This window comes from Pinus tabuliformis, chromosome 4_1, assembly GCF_031772625.1.
Source record: "Pinus tabuliformis cultivar Carrire ecotype Pingquan chromosome 4_1, CPIR1, whole genome shotgun sequence".
In the NCBI taxonomy this organism is placed as follows: domain Eukaryota; kingdom Viridiplantae; phylum Streptophyta; class Pinopsida; order Pinales; family Pinaceae; genus Pinus; species Pinus tabuliformis.
This window is the reverse complement of record NC_142303.1, coordinates 273033804-273053061: the sequence shown is the minus strand read 5'-3', so window position 1 is coordinate 273053061 and position 19258 is coordinate 273033804. Positions and strand designations below refer to the sequence as shown.

The following is a 19258-nucleotide window of genomic DNA, read 5'->3' as shown; positions in this document are numbered from 1 at the left end:
AACAACTTAAAATTTCATTGCACATGAGAGAGATAGTGAGACCCGAAAACTTGTACTTTAGCTTCCTCCTTGAAGTTCGCTTTCCTTAGGACTTCTTTTTAAGATCAAACTTCTTCTCTTGCTTCTTCATATGTCTTGGATGTGTGCACTAAATGAGGTCAAATGCCTCTTATATATAGGCTTTCCAGGGATACGAATGAGGCTGACTTGATCTTTCATGTAGGCTGACTTGTTGCAGCAAGGTTGACTTGTCTTGGAGGGTATTTTATGACTCAAATAAATTTCTTTTATATAATACAAGATGCCCAAAGGGGTCTTACATATTACAATGACTCACTTGACTCCTAGACTTTATGACAAAGCCCTAGAAGCACTCAATGGGTGCTTGACCTATAAATAAAATGACCTTGAGCATGAAATCCATGCTTCAAAATAATAATAATAAGTTTTTTTTTTCTCTTTTCATCAGATACACAAAATCATGATTACATTATACATTATGAAGGCCGAACCTAGTTACACTTTTCAACAGTGCAAAGACTGTTGTTCTTCGTGCCTGCCCCTAATCAGATACACACACAAAATATGAGAAAATTCACGAAAACTGCAAATATATTGGAAACCACAACTTGCAGTTCGATGTTTTTCCCAGGAAAGTTGAGAGGTCATGAAATATGAGAAGGAAGTCTCATTTTTCTAACATTATGAAGGTTTTCAGTGAAGAGCCTAGAAGTCCAGTCCGTTAAAATAATAAATTTTAATCAAAGGAGGGATCTATGATGCTCTATCCATATCATTACAAATCAGTGCTTTCTAACCACCCCAAAAAAATTCTCTCTTTAGCCTTGTAAAGCCTTTCGTGTAGGAACATCAGAATTGGGTCTCTCTAGATTACTGTATTGAGAGTGTAATATGTCATGGTTAAATTTGTTTTGCTGGAATAAATGCTACACGACTTTGTCTAATATTTGTCATGAAAATATTATTTATAATCTCTATTTCTTAGCTACATTTTTATTCAATGCTTTACTAAGTTTTGATCTATATTTTATTTATAGTTTTTTTCACTTCTATAACTATTTTGGAGAAGCCCTCGCTGCATATTTGAGGTTTTCCACAGTCTTAGAGTAGTTAATTTTACTTCTTTTTGTTGATTCATTGACATTAATATGTTGATAAATCTAGGGCAGTAGAATTAGGAGATTTCTCTATCAATGATAACTGCTTGTGAATGGTTTTGACTTCTTTAGATTAGTTTTTTTTCTTTGTTTAGATTATTATAGTGTTCTTCTTCATCAAACAGCTACCAAAGCATAAACAATAAAGAGATAAGAGACACAGAACGTAGGTAATCAGCCAGGGCCAAAACCTCTCCAACTGGAGAGGGAAACCCAAACAAATTCTTCTTCCTATAGAGACTTCAATTGACGAATACCAAGACCAAGACCAAGACCCTTGACACAACAACCTCTCCAAGACCAAGTCACAAGCCTTCTAGAATCAACTTCTTCTTCTTTGAGACAACGATGGTCAAACTTCTTCCTTCACCCACTAGCTCGGCTATCATTCGCTCTTGTTGGAGGTTTCTTCTTTGTCAACTCGGCTTGAGATACACCTTAATCTTCTCCTTGGTTGGACCTTCAAGTGTGACTGTAATACCTCAGTTCCTTCTGCAGTTTGGACAACATAAATTCTTTGCACGTGTGGAGTGAATCAGCCCAAAATAGATCAGAAAAATGACTTGGTTGTCTTCCTCTTTCCTTCGCTTGGTGATGAGGTTTCTCTCTTGTGATCTTCGCACCTTTTCTTGGTTCAGATTGCCTTGACCGAATTCTATCTTCAAATGAGGCCGAGCTGCCTTATTTATATTGGTTCGAGCATCCAAAATAAGCCGACTTCTCTTGGTGACAAAGCCGACATGCCTTTCTAGATTTATCCTTTGGCCGAATTCATGGGGAGCTTGTGACAAGGTCTTGGAGGGTTAACAAAATTTATTTTACAATGAATTACATGCCCAAATGGGTCTTCAATCCTTGACATTGACTTTACTAGACTTTATGACTTGATGACCAAACCTAATAGCTCACAATGGGAGCTTCAAATAAAAATAAAATTCCTTGATCATGAAACCCATGATTCAAGTTTTACAAAAATAATTTTATTTTCTTTACATCAATTACATAAAACCACAATTACATGTCATTATGAAGACCGAACCTGGTTACACTTTTCAACATAATACACTAACATTTGTGTTTTGCACATTGTTGTTAGCATCTCTTATTTTGGCTGTGTATCTCGTTTTTGTTCAGTTATGCACTTCCTCCAACAAAAGCCCGAGCTGTTGCGCAAGAGACTTTAGCAATATGGTGCTCACTTGCTTCTAAATTGGGATTGTGGGCTGTCAAAGCTGAGTTGGAGGACCTCTGTTTTGCTGTCCTTGAAGTGAGTACTAGAATCCAGATTGCTATTTGGGTTATCTGCAGAAATTGATCCATTTAGATTTTCTTTGTTTCTAAAAAATGTTTGTAGCCGGTTTTCTCTTTATCTTGTTACTTAGAACATATAATCTAATAATCACGTGACATGAAACTGTGCTTATTATTCGTATATATATTTTGTTAAGTTACTATTTAAGGATTTTTTATTCCGTAGAAGTTTTAAGAATCACATTTTACTTATTTATCTCCCTTAGCAGTCACGTAGAAATCATATTGACAAGCAACTAATGATAGGAACCCGGCAAAATTAAAAATCAAAGTATAGAGATTAATAATATCTGAACAGTATATACAATAATGGATCTTGGAATCCTTAAGGAAATTGAGTCGGAAGTGATCAAAGGATTCAAGTCTTCAAGGATCACGAACAATGACATCTTCAAACATTAAGAAAAGGCCTTCCTTGGATCACCATAATATTTATACCATTTGAGCTCAAAAATAAAAGTTTAAATTTGGAAAAGTTCAAAAGAGATTTGATTATCTTGAGGAGTCCGTTGGGAAGGCCTAATAAAAACAAATTTGAACAATCATAATAAGTCCAAAAGGTTGAAACTGACAAGGGTGAATTGTTTAGCTTAGTAACAACAAAAGGTGATGTGCCTCACTTCTGGTCTATTCAAGTACTTGGAAATAGCTGTAAAGCATGGTAATTGAGTTGTCTTTCAAGAATCTGTTAGGGTGCAAAATTACAGAAAGCCAAAGTGTAATGGATAATATAACAGAAGTGTGCAGTAAAATAAGAAAACAAATGTTTATATTATATAAGAGGTTACTATTATCTATGCAAATTTACAAGTAGAGGCCATGAGTGTGTGGTCTAGCAGCAAGTGATAAAACTTGTATTAATGTCGAGACTTGGGTTCAAACCATCCCCAATTCGTGTGGATGTGCTAGGTGCGAATCCTGGGTGATTTTGATGGCATGGGACTGCCCGTCAGTGTAGCTGTTTAGCTAAATGTTAGTTGTAAGTAGTATTTAAAAAGAAAATTACAGGTTGAGGGCCGAGGCACTTTCACACAGCGGGTTGGAATGCACTTGCAAGTACAAAAGTTAGAGGAAGGTCTTTTCTAGAGAATTAAATAGTATGGATAGAATATGATGGATTGTGATAAAATTTTCCCACAAAAGCAAGGGAATACCTGTCTTTATACACAGGAGGAGCTTAACCCTCATTTAGTGCTCAAGGAGTCTCTAAGCCTCTATTTACATTATTAATCAACATTATTTATTTTTCCTTGAATGTTAGGACTTATTTTCTTTTGATTGGCTATTAGATAACATTTTTTCCTTGGAAAATAACACCTTGAGAAACTCCCTAGGCAGGTGGTGCCTAACTTACAAGCTTATTGATCTGTTGGAATCAAGAGAGTTGAACCCATGAATTTCTTTACACTGGGGGCAAAAATCTCATGTCTGGCATATGATTGCTGAAAATGTAGTGATGGAAGGTCTTTTGGTTTGTGCATCAGCCAATGAAGACCAGGAATTAGTCTTTCTCTAGCATGAATGCGAGTTCATGAGATAGAATTTAGTTACAATGAGTTGATTTCCAGTTTACTGGAATGGTCATCAAGTTTGCATGCATAGAGTTCGACCTTCAATTAGTCAGAGTCTTCTTTAGTTAGACTATAGGATGAGGTGAAAGTGACAAGTTAAGTTAAAACGAGTTGATATTTCAGTGTTCATTGGAGAGAGAACAAGTTGAGTTCTTAGTAAACTCGCAATCACAACTAGAATAAATCAAGGAGGAACTTGAGCTAGTTAACTGAGAGCTAGTCCAAGTATAAGTCAAACTTGCTTTAGTTAACTAGCAAAGGAAACTCGTGACACTAGTGTGACGTTCGACTAGGCCTCCTTGCATGCATCAAATTCTATCTATAAAGATAAGGACGAAGGCACAAGATCATAAATCATTCTTTATTGTGGAATGCACATCAGTTGAGGAGCAATTGTTCACAAGGATTTAGGAGAAATTGTGTGCAAGGGTTTAGGAGGCAGAAGTATGCAAGGATTTAGGAGCAGAAGTGCGCAAGGATTGTGGATCTAAGGGATCAAGATTCTCAGGGCAGGTCGTGACGATCTTCAGCAGAGATCAATTGTGTAGGGCAGAAGCCAAGTGCAAGGCCGAGAACAATTGTAGAGCTTAGAATAGTGAGGAGAAACCTAACGTTTTCTTAGAGACAAATCACTGGTTGTAGTAGTAACGTAATAGATCCATTTGCTCAAAGAACAATCATTAAAATACCACAACAAGGAAAGCAAGTTCCCCCTTTTGGGTTTCTTGAGTAAAACATGCATGTCAATTTTGGGTGCATGTGTTTTTATCTCGATTATTTCTCACTGGATGTTAAAAGTTAAGAAACTCCATATCTTGGTGAAAGTAAATTTGGTTTCAGTTTTCTATTGCCTTGTTTTCAATAATTCATCTAAGTAGTGCACAGAGTTTCAAGAAAATTAACATGGTATCAAAACCACACTCTGCATAAAAATCAAGCACCAGGATTGTTTAGTCAGTGAAGGGCGTAGATTAGTTGGTTGGCTTGTGGTAGAGTTTTGATGAGCCGTTTTTGGATAATAGTATGTCGTTCCAAGGACTAAGGGCAGATCACTGTTTGGAGGGAGCCTCTAACTTCTGTTCATGGAGGGAGCGGATCTTAGTAGTGTTGGAAGATAATGGGCTGTTAGAATTTCCGTAGAATCAAATAGTTCCACCCGTAGATCCCCAATAGTTGGTCCAACATAACAAGAATGACACCAAGACTAGGCGGATCATTCTTTAGGGGGTCAAAGGCCATATTATCCCTCATCTCCATGTGAAGAAGACAACATATGAGATGTGGAAAGTCATCTTGGAGTTGTATCAGAGATCCAATGATGCCAGGAAACTTTCCCTGAAGGACAAGCTAAGAAATATCCGGATGAGCAAAGGATGGCCCATCATTATGTACTTTTCCAAGATCATTCAGGTTCGAGATGAGCTAGTTGGAGTGGGTGAGACTATAGTAGACAAAGGCCTTGCTGGGACTTCATAAGTCTGGGGAGAATTTCTAGGACGCAGTCAGTGGCGGAGAGAATATTCCCAACTAAGAAAGGCTGTGGGGAGACTTGCGTCCAAGAAGAAATATGGAGGGGGACAATAGCTGGAGGTTCAACGAAGATAGAGGACGAGGAGAACTTTGCCTTGGTAAAGCAAAGGTAGCAAAGCCAAGGGCAAGAAGGGCCAAGGAAAGGCCGAGTCCAATCAGAAGGGTGAGAAGGAGAAGAAAGATCTGAGCAACATCAAATGCTTCCATTGCCACTTGTTTGAGCACTATGCCAATAAGTGTCCTAATCGGAAGAAGGGGTCCAACAAGGACCATGTGGCCACATTAGCTGAGGTAGATGCATTTTCTTCTTAGTTCGAGAAAGACTTCTCATTGATAACTTGCATGGCAAGCTCAATAGGCAACATTGTATGGTACATTGATTATGGAGCATCCTTCCACATGACTGGGAACAAGGAATATTTCAGCCAACTGAAGGAGAAGGACATGCAGTTTCACATTGAGCTAGGAGATGATGGCAAGTACTTGACTAGGGGAGTAGGTACTATCAGTTTTGAGAGGGAGTCTGGTAGCTCTCTCCATCTTAGGGATGTCCTCTATGTTCCAGGCCTTAAGAAGAACCTTGTTTTTGTTGCTACCCTAGAGGACAAGGGTTATGATGTCATTTTTAGTAGAGGTAAGGCTTACCTCAAGCACTTAGCTTCTGGATCCATGAAGCAGATTGGTGTGAGGATGAAGAATATTTACAGGTTGCAGGTTGAGACATGCGCAACCTTGAGCAACAAGGCAGGAAGTGCGCAAAACAGAGACGTGGGGGAGCTTTGGCACATACGCATGGGGCATTTGCATCATGGGGTGCTGAAGATCCTTAAACAGATGGCCACAAGACTACCATAGTGTGCATTTGACCAGCATGATGTGTGCAAGGGGTGCACACTTGGAAAGTATGCCAAGTCATCTTTTCAGGGCCGAGACAACAGAGCCAAAGGGATTTTGGAGCTGGTACATTCAGACGTATGTGGGCCCTTCTCTTCTCCATCCCTCATGAGACACCGGTACTATGCCAGCTTCATAGATAACTATTCCCGGAAGACATGGATTTTCTTTATGAAGAAGGAGAAGGTTTTCTCCAAGTTTATGGAGTTTAAGGCCTTGGTAGAAAACCAGACCAGGAAGAAGATCAAAGCATTAAGGAGTGACAATGGCGGCAAATATGTCTCCAATGCTTTCAGGGACATGCATGCCAAGGAGGGTATTAGGAGAGAGTTTACAACACCCCACAACCCTCAACAGAATGGGGTGGCTAAGAGGAATAACCACAACATAGTTGGAGCGGCCAAGGTCATGTTGCATGACCAGGGACTACCCATGTTCTTTTAGGCAGAGGCATGCAACATTGCAGTATCTCTGCAGAATAGGAGTCCACACAAGGTGCTTGGACGAGTTACATTGGAGGAGGCTTGTGAGCTTGATGTTTCTCACATTCACATCTTTGGCACCAAAGTTTATTGCCATTTTTCCAAAGAGAGCGGGAAGAAGCTAGAGCCGACAACTGAGAAGGGAATTCCCTTGGGTTACAGTGAGACATCTCAGGCGTACGGGGTGTATATACCATCACTCAAGAAGACATCAGGTGGGGCGTGAGGTTTGAGGAAGACAGAGTTTTGTGGAAATCCTTGGAGAAAGCGCAGGTTGGAGTACCTAAGGAGGAGCTACTCGCTCCCAAGCAGGAGCCTCGACCAATATCATAGATTGAGTCTAAGCCAGGTTGGCAAGCAGATTGTACAACAGGATGACAAGGAGTCATTGCCAGATGAGGAGGAGAGACCAGGATGAGTGGAGGTAGCCACTCAGTCATTGACTCTTTTGACAAGGAGGAAGAGAGCCAAGTGGGTTGAGAGGTTGATTTAGGAGGCCTAGGAGCGAGTTGAGAATCCTAGCTCTATGTTCAGGCAGAGAAAGCAACCACATAGGTACACCGGATATATGGCATTGATGATCGAGTTATTGGACACAAAGCCTTCTTGTTATGAGGAGGTAGCCTCTTAGCAGGTTTGGCGGGATGCCATGGTGGAGGAATATTCCTCCATTGTGTAGAATGATGTTTGGGAGATTGTGCCATACCCAAAAGGAAAATTAGTAGTAGGCTCACACTGGGTGTACAAGGTGATGCATGGAGTAGATGGGAGTGTGGAAAAGTACAAGGCCAGGTTTGTGGCCAAGGGATTCTCATAGGAAGAGGGCATCAACTATTATGAGAAGTTTGCTCCAGTGGCAGGTTATTCATCCATCAGGATGATTTTGGCAGTTGCAACTTAGATGGGGTGGAAGATCCACCATTTGGATGTGAAGACATCATTCTTCAATGGGGTGGTTGAGGAAGAGATTTATATGTAGTCGCCAGAGGGGTTTGAGGCATTTTACAGAGACACTCATGTTTGTTTGCTGAAGAGAGCTCTTTATGGGCTCAAACAAGCACCAAGAGCATGGTACACTCGCATTGATAACTACCTTCAGGGATTGGGCTTCACTAAGAGAGGCAGATGCCAACTCGTACTACATTGTGGTTGGAGGGCTTCGACTCATTCTAGTGCTTTATGTTGCTGATCTTATCTTGACTAGAGTAGATGACTTGATTCATGATTGCAAGGTAGATCTTGCAAGATAGTTTGGGATGAAGGACATAGGGGTTATGCACTATTTCCTTGTGCTGGAGGTATGGTAGGGTGATGGGGAAATCTTCCTAGGGCAAGGGAATGTACACTATAGAGATCCTCAGGAGGTTTCATATGCAGGATTGTTGGTCCATGACCATCACTGTAGTCACAAACTGGAGGAAGGTGGACGCTAGTAGGGTAGAGCGAATAAGTGCTAGATTGTATAGGCAGCTCATCGAGTCTTGATGTACTTAGTCAACACACGACTTGACATATGTTTTGCGGTGAACTAGTTGAGCCAATTCATGATGGATCGTACCAGAGTTCATTGGGTTGCTCCGAAGCATGTTTTGAGATATCTCAAAGGCACAACAAATTATGGATTATGGTATCGATAGGTTGATGGAATGAGGCTTGAGGGCTTCACAGATGCAGAATGGGAAGGGCGCTGTACAGGTCGCAAGAGTATTGTAGGTTGCGTCTTCAACATTGGGTTGGAAGTTTTTTTTTTGGTTCAACATGACACAGAGAATAGTTGCACTTAATTCAACAGAGGCCAAGTACATGGTTGCTAGTTTGGCAGCGTGTAAAGCTATTTGGATGAGGGAGTTGCTTATGGGACTTTTCAAGTAGAGGATGGAGCCCACTGTGACAATCAGAGTTTCAAAAAGTTCTTTGAGAACCTGGTGTTTCATGATCGCTCCAAGCATATCGAGATCGAGTATCATCATCTCAGGGACTGTGTGCAGAAAGGGGTAGTGAAGCTATCGTACATTCCAACGGAGGAGCAGACGAAAAATATCTTGACCAAGGCATTAGCAAGAGGTAGGTTCATCTATTTTAGAGATAAGTTTGGATTTGTACAGAATCCCTCCCTCGCTAAGAGGAAGTGTTGAAAATGTAGCAATGGAAGGGCTTCTGGCTAGTGCCTTGGCTAGTGAAGACCATGAATTAATCTTTCTCTAGCATGAATGTGAGTTCATGAGATATACTTCAGTTACGATGAGTTGATTTCTAGTTTACTGGAATGGTCATCAAGTTTGCATGCATAGAGTTGGAGCTTCAGTTAGTTGGAGAGGTGGCAATGGCAAGTTGAGTTAGAATGAGTTAAGATTTCAGTGTTGATTGGAGAGAGAACGAGTTGAGTTCTCAATTAACTCGCAATCACAACTAGAGTAAATCAAGGAGGAACTGGAGCTAGTTAATTGAGAGCTAGTCCACGTGTAACTCAGACTTGTTCCAATTAACTAGCAAAGGAAACTCATGACAATATGTGAACTGACATTTGACTAGGCCTCCTTGCATGCATCAAATTCTATCCATAAAGGGAAGGATGAAGGCAAAAGATCATAGATCATTCTTTATTGTGGAATGCACATCAGTTGAGGAGCAATTGTGCGCAAGGATTTAGGAGCCAAAGTGGGAAGGATTTAGGAGAAAAAGTACGTAAGCATTGTGGAGCTAAGGGATCGAGATTCTTAGGGCAGGTCGAGACTATCTTCAACAAAGATCAATTTTGTAGGGTTAGAGCCAAGGGCATGGTTGAGAACGTTTGTGGAGCTAAGAATAATGAGGAGAGGCCTAGTGCTTTCTTAGAGATAGACTGCTGGCTGCAGTAGCAATGCATTGAATTTTAATAGATCCATTTGCTCAAAGAACAACCAATAAAATACCACAACAAAGAAAGTAGGTTTTCCCTTTTGGGTTTCTTGGGTAAAACAAGCGTGTCAATTTTGTGTGCATGTGTTTTTATCTTGATTATTTTCCATTGCATGTTGAAAGTTAAGAAATTCTGTATCTTGGTGAAAGTAAATTTGGTTTCAGTTTTTAGTTGCCTTGTTTTCAGTAATTCATCTAAGTAGTGCGTAGAGTTTCAATAAAATTAACAATGACCACTTGAGCTAACCCTCTGGGCTTTCTATTAGATAACATTACTTACAATATTACAAATATAATATCATTTCATACCGAAGGCAAAGAGAATTCGCACAAGATCCCTATTCGTACATAAGCAAGGAGAGCGAGCTTGTATTTCTTCGGCTCCAACTTGAAGAGTATCTATGTCTTATGTAAAAGTAACATTTTTGGTTGACATTTGGATAGCGAGATTTGCTCTAAATGCAGAAACTTCTGCCTCATTGAATGGAGTAATTGCCTCATAAAAAATTGCTCAACATTGTTGTTTCCATATGGAGATGTGTTCCCGCCTAAATTGTAATGTCCCAAACTGAAAAAATCGGAAAATTCTTGGAATTTAACTCAACAAAATGGTTCATAAAAAAATCATTCAATTAATAGAACCTGAGTTGCACGAAACGGGGAAACGGGTACGAGTTTCGAAACGGGCACGAGTACGAAAAGTGACCCCCCCAAGTTTTGGAAACGGGGAAACGCAATATCTATATATATATATCTATTAGGATATTTAAGAAATATGTGCAACCATAAAGCGTATATGATACATTTTAATTTATTACATTATGTTTAAATTGTCAATTGTCAATGCATAAACTATAATTCTCTAAATTTACATCACATTTACGCATGAAGGATCTCATAATGAAAATAGCAATATCCAAAATTAGCCACGAGAAATTTCTAATTTCTTGTCTCGTGCTTGATTGGGAGTCTCCTCCTACATAGTCGAACAACCTTAGTGCTTTTGATTAAATACAAGTTCCATGCCCTAGTACCCTACGTGCTCTTGATTATTGGGAGTCTCCCCTGCATAGAGGGCTTGGTTCTCTTGATTAAATACAAGTTCCATACCCTAGTACATGACAAAATCCAATAGAAACATTGCAATTCCCCAATCCTGAAATCCTGAAAAATAGATAAGTCTACTGGATTTTGAGTGAAATTCAAAATTCTACTTTCTCCATATGAAATCCAATGAGGGCGAAACCACTCTCAAACATCCTGAGTCATTTCATGGTAATGTTAAAAATTTAAGTAAAAGTGACATTCTCCTTTGAGAATGTCACTTTTACTTTAAGAATTTAACATTACCATGAACTGCATATCAACACTAGGGCCATAGGCTTGAACATTAGGCTACCCCACTCAAAAAATCCTCTTATTTATAACTTGAGAGGTATCTAGAAGCATCTAGAAACAGTCAAGTTAGAAGAGGAAACTCCACCTTACGGCTCGGAAACTTGTTTTCGGCAGTACTGGTCACGTTTCCTCCTCCAGAAACGGGCCAGTACGCCCTGGCAACGAGTTTCCACGCTATACAGTACGAGTTTCCTCGTTTCCGTTTTGTTTCCGGCCGGAAACAAACCCTTCTCCAATGTTTCCTGCAACTTAGAATAGAACATTGCCATGTAAAATGTAGCGAAATAGAAGTACAACAACATAAATAATCTCAACTTTTATTATAATTGATAAATTGTGTTTTACATGCTGATATATCTGATACAGTTGAGATGGAAAAGTTGGCCTCAAGAATCTGCTCCAATACTGCCCTGGCCCTCTAAAACAAAACTGAACTACAATTGCTCAGCTCTCCTTTGAATTCTGGATGAATTCGCCAAGGGGAGAGGTGTTGAAAAGTGTAGCTTGGGAGGTATTCCACAAGCTCAGATCTAGGGTTTGTGAGCAAAAGACCCAAGTGAAGGGGTTTAAAATTCAAATGAAAAAATAAAAAGAAAAAGTAAAAAGAAAATTAAAATCCTAAGTCTAAGTGGATAAGTCCTCTAAGATCTAGAGGGTTCCATAGAAGGCTTGGAAAGTCTATTTAAGGAAGGCCTTAGAACAAGGCAACAATATTGAATGAGACGAGCTCATTTGATGAGGAGGTTGGACAAGATGTAGTCCAAGAAGGGGCCGAGTTGTAGGCCAAGCATGGGCTACTAAAGGAGGTCGTGAGTTACCCATCAAGGGCATCTAATCAAGGGTAGATACAGACCCTAAGAGCCTAGCCGAGCTGGAGAGAAGGACGTGGAATGGTTTTTCTCATGTGTTCTGGTTCTGTAGAAGTGGGATCCTACTACCTAAGCTTGAAAGCAAATTATCACACTAGTTATGGGCATAATCCCTGTATCAGTGTATAATAGGCCTTAGAAGTCAAGGGTTTCTTGTGGTAGGTTGAAAGTCCTGTAGCAACTATTAAGGAGGGCCGCAAGCATAGTCTTGGGAGGCCGAGCAGTCTGTCTAGACAATGGAGCTAAGTTGCAGATGTTAAGGGACCTTTGCAACAAATTTGAGGAAGGTTTAGCCCAGGAAATAAGAAGTAATGCATGCCGAGTTTAGGGTTAGACTGTGTGTGCCAAAAGGAAGGCCGAATACTTCGGGTTGTGCTCAGAATAGGTGAGAGACTTCTGGACCAAGTGGACATCTAGACGAGGTTTCTCATATTGATTGAGTGCCAAGAGATGGAGTCTGTCTTGGGGTTTTAGGACAACAATTTTAGGTGATCCTAGTTTAGGGTAGCATTGAAGTAAAAGACATCACAAGAGCACCATCAAAGCCACAACCTATAGATACCTAGTTGAAGTTAAGGAGAAGACAATTGGGTATCTCTTCTTGTGAATGGTGAAGGTCGAGTTGGGCAGAAGGTTGGAGGATAAAGTACAAGAGGGTTCTGTGCATACCCCTGGGGTTATCTTTCTGGAATAGGTCGAGTGTATCATCTTTGATATTTTGTAGCAGTACCGAGTTTGAAATGTGAGCTAGACAGAGGTAGTAATCCTTAGAACAACAATGTTTAGGAGGCCAAGTCATAGCGCAAATGTGAGGGCTTGAAGAGGATGATATAGTGCAACATCTGAAGAAGATTGAGGCCTAGTTGGTGGGCTCTAGTAGCTACTACAATTTGCCCTAACCAAAGCGAAGGGTTTCAGGTTAATGGATGCACAAAACCAGAGAAGTTAAGGGCAAAAGTGAACTTCCTTAAGATATGTAGTTTGTCCTTCCTAGTTAATGGTTGAAAGGTGGTATAAGACTGTTCTACAAGGAGTTTGAATAGTTTTGTCGTTAGAGCTAGAGCCCTAGATGAGGGCAGATCCAAAAGGTCTAGATCTGTGCAATTGAGGATCATATTGCAGAACAAAGGACAATGTGAAGAAGCCCTAGAAGAGGGTAGATCTAAAGAATTATGATGTAATGTTCCATGGTCGGAGAAACTGTATGAGGAATCCAAGAACAGTCAAGGATTAATTGAAATTGGGTGGTGCAGGAACACAAGTAGTGCAGGAAGGAGTCCTAGTTTAGGGTAGTGGTGGAGCAGCCAAAAGAATAGGAGTTAGGAGGGTTGTAGTGGCCTGCTCCAAGCCCTAAGTACATCCTCTTGAAGGACTAACAGGATTGTTAGAAGAGGCAAAATTGGGTGAGCTTATGCCTGATTCTTGAATTATGAAGAAAGGAGGTCAAGGGAGCAAATCACATCAGCCCAAGTTTATTGTTGGAGGACTTTTCACAGTGATAGGTGGCAACCCTTCGTGCCCTAAGTGTGTCTTCATTGGGAGGCACAACTACAAGAAGGCACTAGTAGGAATAAAGTCCCTAAGAGTTGTTCCTTGAAGGACTGAGGAGCAGCTAGTTGCGCAAGAAGTCCCAAAGGAGCTAAGGAGCAGTGGTGGGTAGTTGAGAGTTGTTCACAAACGAAGTTGTGAACAATTCAACAAGAGTCTCGATGTGTTGATGCGTTGAAGTACTAACAATCAGCTAGAGAGCAATTGGATCCATGTTCAGTGACCTAATGGAGTTGGTTCATTGATAGTGGAAGAGTTGTGTTGCTGTAGATCGGGAGGCAAAGGACTGGGTAGGTGTGTTCAAGGTACGATCAAGGCAGCTGTGAGGAGATCTACATTAGCTAGACGATCAATGTATCTTGTTCTTGTATCTTGTACTTGTGGATGTATGAGGGCCATTATCCCTGCTATGGGAGCCCTAGACAGTTGTATTACAGTTTTTTAATGTAACAAAGATGGGTTGAAAAATTTAAAAAAATTGTCATGTGCGCTAGTTGATTCACTGATGTGTATTTTTCTGCTGTTCAAAGCATTGTTTTAAAAAAAGGCTGAGTCGACTCCGACTCAGTCGAGTGAAACCGAGCCAATGCCTGGCCGGGTCGGCTCGGTGGCTGAAACGGAATGGTTGGCCAGGTTGTTACCGAGCCAGTCATTGACTCGGTCAACTCGGTCGACTCGGTAACAACTCGACCGACTTGGTAATGACTCGGCCGGCTCGGTAACAACTCGGCCGACTAGTCTCTTTGACAAAAATCCTAAAGCACATTTGTCAAAAGTTGTTCCGCCTCCTACATATCAATGGTTGGGTTATTGTTTATTGCATATTTATAGCCCTAAAGTAATATATCACTGTGAGAAAGTTTTGAAAATTACAAGGCCGAAGTATGGTTATCCTAGTGGCATGAATTAGAAAACTGAAACAATGCATTGAGCCATACAATGTTTTTAAAAAGGCAAATGTTCTGGAAATGGACTAATAAATACATATTTACGTCTGATTGTTCTGGAGCTTGACTACAATTAAATCAAGGGTTTTGAGACTTCATTAGGGGTAGAGAATTGGTATTATTGTTATTGTAGTCTAGTGATTGTCCTTAGGCTGAGGTAGAAAAGAATCCTGACATTGGTCGCTAAGTATGAACCATGTTTTGGACAGTGCACTGGGTGCCATTTTGATATAATTGATATATTTATGAGCCTTCTTTGATCATATGTTGTCTTCCTCCTATATTCTAAAGCTTTGTGTTTGGAAACATGAATGAAAATCTTTAAAATTATGTTTTTATAAAAAAAATATTTAATGTTTTTCTTACAACGATGGAGTCATCGAAATCAAACCGGCCGAGTCGATACTGAGTCGGAGTTGGAGTCGGAGTCGACCCTTGGCCGTTTCCCAGTCGGAGTCGGAGTTTTAAAACATTGGTTCAAAGTAGGATAAGTTGAGGCATTTGAGTTGGTTATGTTAGTGATTTTAAGACATTAACCTAGATTCTCACATGCCGTGGAAATTCAACTTGGTACCAGAGCTACCTTCAGGGCCAGTTGATCAAAGTGTGCACAGTGGAAGCATGTGAGCCAATGGAGATAATGTAGGCTCAGAGAGAGTCTGGCTATAGTGGGAGCAACCTTAAGGAAGTTCAAGATCTTTAGGTTCTGATGAGGCAGAGACACTACCATGACAATGATCCGTTCTACAAGGTATGTTGCAGAGGTGGAAGCCAGGTGGGCTAGTGTCGCCGATGATGTCGGATACTTTAGTGGAAGTACCTCCCTCGCTAAGAGGGAGTGTTGAAAAGTGTAGCATGGGAGGTGATCCACAAGCCCAAATTTGGGGTTTGTGAGAATTTTGGTCACAAGAGGGGTTTGTGAGCAAAAGACCCAAGTGAAGGGGCTTTAGACTCAGGTGGGGTTTAAAATTCAAAAAGAAAAATTTAAAAGAAAATTAAAAGTGTAAGTCTAAGTGGATAATTCCTCTAAGATGTAGAGGGTTCCATAGAAAGCTTGGGAAGTCTATTAAAGAAAGCCCTTAGAACAAGGATACAGTATTGAATGAGAGGAGCTCATTTGATGAGGAGGTTGGACAAGATGTAGTCCAAGAAAGGGCCGAGTTGTAGGCCAAGCATGGGCTACTAAAGGAGGTCGCGAGTTACCCATTAAGGGCATCAGATCAGGGGCAGATGAAAACCCTAAGAGCCTAGAGGAGCTGGAGAGAAGGACGTGGAATGGATCTTCTCATGTGTTCTAGTTTTGGACAAGTGGGATCTTGCCACCCGAGCTTGAAAGGAAATTCTGAGCACTAGTTATGGGCATAATCCTTGTATAATAGGCTGAAGAAGCCAAGGGTTTCTTGTGGTAGGCTGAAACTCCTGTAGCAGCTGTTCAAGAGGGCCGCAAGCCTAGTCTTGGGAGGCCGAGCAGTCTGTCTATACAATGGAGCTAAGCCGTAGAGGTTAAGGGACCTTTGCAACAGATTTGAGGAAGGTTTTGCCCATGAAATAAGAAGTAATGCAGGCCGAGTTTAGGGTTGGATTGTGTGTGTGCCTAAAGAAAGGTTGAAATACTTCAGGTTGTGCTCAGAACAGGTGAGAGACTGCTGGACCAAGTGGACGTCTAGACGAGGTTTCTCATACTGATTGAATTCTAAGAGATGGAGTATGTCTTGGGGTTTTAGGACAACAAATTTAGATGACCCTAGTTTAGGGTGCATCGAAGAAAAAGACACCACAAGAGCACCATCAAAGCTGCAACCTATAGGTGCCTAGCTAAAGTAAGGAGAGGACATTTGGTTATTTCTTCTTGTAAATGGTGAAGGACGAGTTGGCAAAAGGCTAGAGGACAAAGTACAAGAGGGTTTTATGCATAGTCCTGGGGTTATCTTTCTGTAACAGGTTGAGTTTCTTATCTCTGATATTTTGAAGTAGGATGGAATCCTAAATGTGAGCTAGACAGAGGTAGCAAACCTCTGTTGCTTTGTGGTAGCATCGGATGTCCTCCAGCCTTGAAATTTGGAGTAGAGGCTAAGGCACATGAGATCTCCAAGACCCAGAAATAATTTTGAGAAATTCCATCTGGATGAGGAGTTATTAAAATAATTAATATTTTTAATGGGTTCCTAAGTCTGAACTTAGGAAAATAAAAATATTAATGGGTATTAATAAAGATAAGGATGAGAAGGTTGTAAGAGACGAGGATCAAGTCTGTTTTAATCTTAGCCGTTGATTAAGGACTTAATCTTGGTCGTTGATTCATCAACAGGAAAAGTATAAGAGAAGATTTGAGGGTCATTTGGAGATACATCGATAGATACTCAGTATCTAAAGGAAATTCGATTCTCAAGGAAGAGGAGATCGATTTCAGAGGGAGTTGCAGGGTGGAGGAAGAGGCGGGCTTCAGCAGCAAGCAGAGATCGAGGAGGAGGTGACTAGGGGCAGCGGAAGACAACGTAGAAGGACAGACACAGTCCAGAGAAGAGACATAGGGCCTACGCAGGTTAATGTAGAGGGACGCAGAGCCACTCAGAGCCACGGTGGGTCAATTAGAGTGATGCAGGGATGACACAAAAGTGGGAGTAGGGTCTCCAAAGTGTCAAATAGTCTCAAAGGGAAAGTATCAGGTGTTTTCTTTCAGTTCTCTGTAAAAATCATTCCTTGTAAAAGCAATTGTTGCTGAAGATTAATAAAGCCCTCATCTGCTGCATCGGTTTTCCCGCATTGGGTTTTTCTGGGGACACTTGTCCAAAAATAATTGTGTTGATATGATTGATACTAGTGCATGTATTTTTCTCTGGGTAATTGTGTGATAACTGCAGTAGAATTTATTTTAATATTTGCTGAAGGAATTTCGTAAATAACTTATTGAGAATAATAAGTAGGTGAAATAAATTAGTTGCTGCAGTGATAGAATTTCAGTTTAGAAATTTTCACAACCTCAAAACAATAGTGTTTAGGATGCCAAGTCACAACGTAGAGGTGAGGGCTTGAAGAGGAAGATACAATGCAGGATTTGTAGATGGCTAAGGCCTAGTTGGTGGGTTGTAGTAGCTGCTACAAGCAACCCTAACCACGACCAAGCATTTTAGGTTAATGTATGCATAGAATCAGAAAGGTTAAGGACAAAAGTGAACATCCTTAAGGTATGTAGTTTGTCCTTCCTAGTTAATGGTGGCAAGATGGTATAGGGCTGTTCTACAAGGAGTTTTAGCTGTTTTGTTGGCAGAGCTAGAGCCCTAGATGAGTGCAAATCCAAAAGGTCCAGATCTGTGTAATTGAGGATCATATTACAGAACAGAGGACAGTGTGAGGAAGCCCTAGAAAAGGGCATATTTGAAGAAGTATGATGGAATGTTGCATGGTTGGAGCAACAATATGAGGAAGCCAAGATCAGTCAAGGATTGACTAACGTTGGGCAATGCAAGAACAATAGGGCAGGAAGAAGTCCTAGTTTAGGACAATGGTGGAGCAACCAAAAGAACAAGAGTTAGGAGGTCTGTTGTGGCCCGATCCAAGCCCTAACTACACCCTATTGAAGGACTAAGAGGACTATTAGAAGAGGCAGAATTGGGTGAGCTCATAGTTGATCTTGAAGGACGAAGAAAGGAGGTCAAGGGAGCAAATCACATCATCCCAAGTTCATTGTTGGAGAAGGACTTTCGACAGTGATGTTAGAAAATCAGAAAGGCACTAAAGATTTTCTTGATCTTGATAATTACTTATGATGCTTCTTATTACTACAATTCTTTATATCGTGTTTCTTTAGTTCATCAAGCAATTCCCAAAAGCAGCAACACATAAAACAATAGACACTAGATGTAGGCACATGCCAGGGAAAAACCCTCCTTGAGGGGAAAACCCAGTCAAGATAATTCTTCCTTTCAATAATATTCTTTGAGACTCTTCACCCTAGACCAAGACCAGACCTTCCCTCCACACCAAGTCAACCTCCCAGAATTTCGACCTCTTCCCAACAACTTCGACTGTGCAGCAACTTACGGCAATAGGCAACTTCTGGCAACACTGGAACTTGGAAGACTTCGATCTCCCAATGTAGGACACGAAACAGAGAGAGAGAGAGACACCAAAATTCAATTTTCTTTTCTCCTTAGACTTCCCCAAACTCGCATTCACTCTGGCTTCCCGGCAACAGACTTTGCACCTTTTCCCAGCTACAAGAGAACTTCGCACTTCTGCCTAACAACAAGAGAATCTGAACTTGATGAGAGAATGATGCTCCAAATGAATTTGATGTGCTTCCTCTTATAGGCTTCTTGTGGGGTCGAATAGGGTCCTTAGGCTGACTTGATCTTCTTTTAGGCTGACATGGTGTGGAGGTTACATAATTCAGATTTGACTCAATACTTAACCTTTTTACATGATTCAAAAGCCCAAGAAGGGTCCCTTTAAATGTACAATAAATCTATAGACTCAGAATAAATCCTAGAAGTCCTCAATGGGGACTTTGACCTAAAACATGGTGACCCAAACATGAAACCCATGCTTTAATAAGTCACAATAATAATAAAAATTCTTTTCTTTATTCTTTTGACAAGTACATTACATATTGACTCAAGTACATTATGAAGA

General features: G+C 40.6%; 1 protein-coding gene across 2 annotated transcripts in view; it reads left to right on the top strand.

Annotated features, from left to right (window-relative positions):
* LOC149175309 (uncharacterized) overlaps positions 1-19258 on the top strand; it is a 485878-nt gene that overhangs the window by 137934 nt on the left and 328686 nt on the right. For both annotated transcript variants that reach the window (XM_089419596.1, XM_089419594.1), the window contains exon 7: positions 2313-2445. In XM_089419596.1, coding sequence (XP_089275722.1) covers positions 2313-2445 — 133 coding nt within the window. The remainder of the gene's footprint in view (positions 1-2312; positions 2446-19258) is intronic.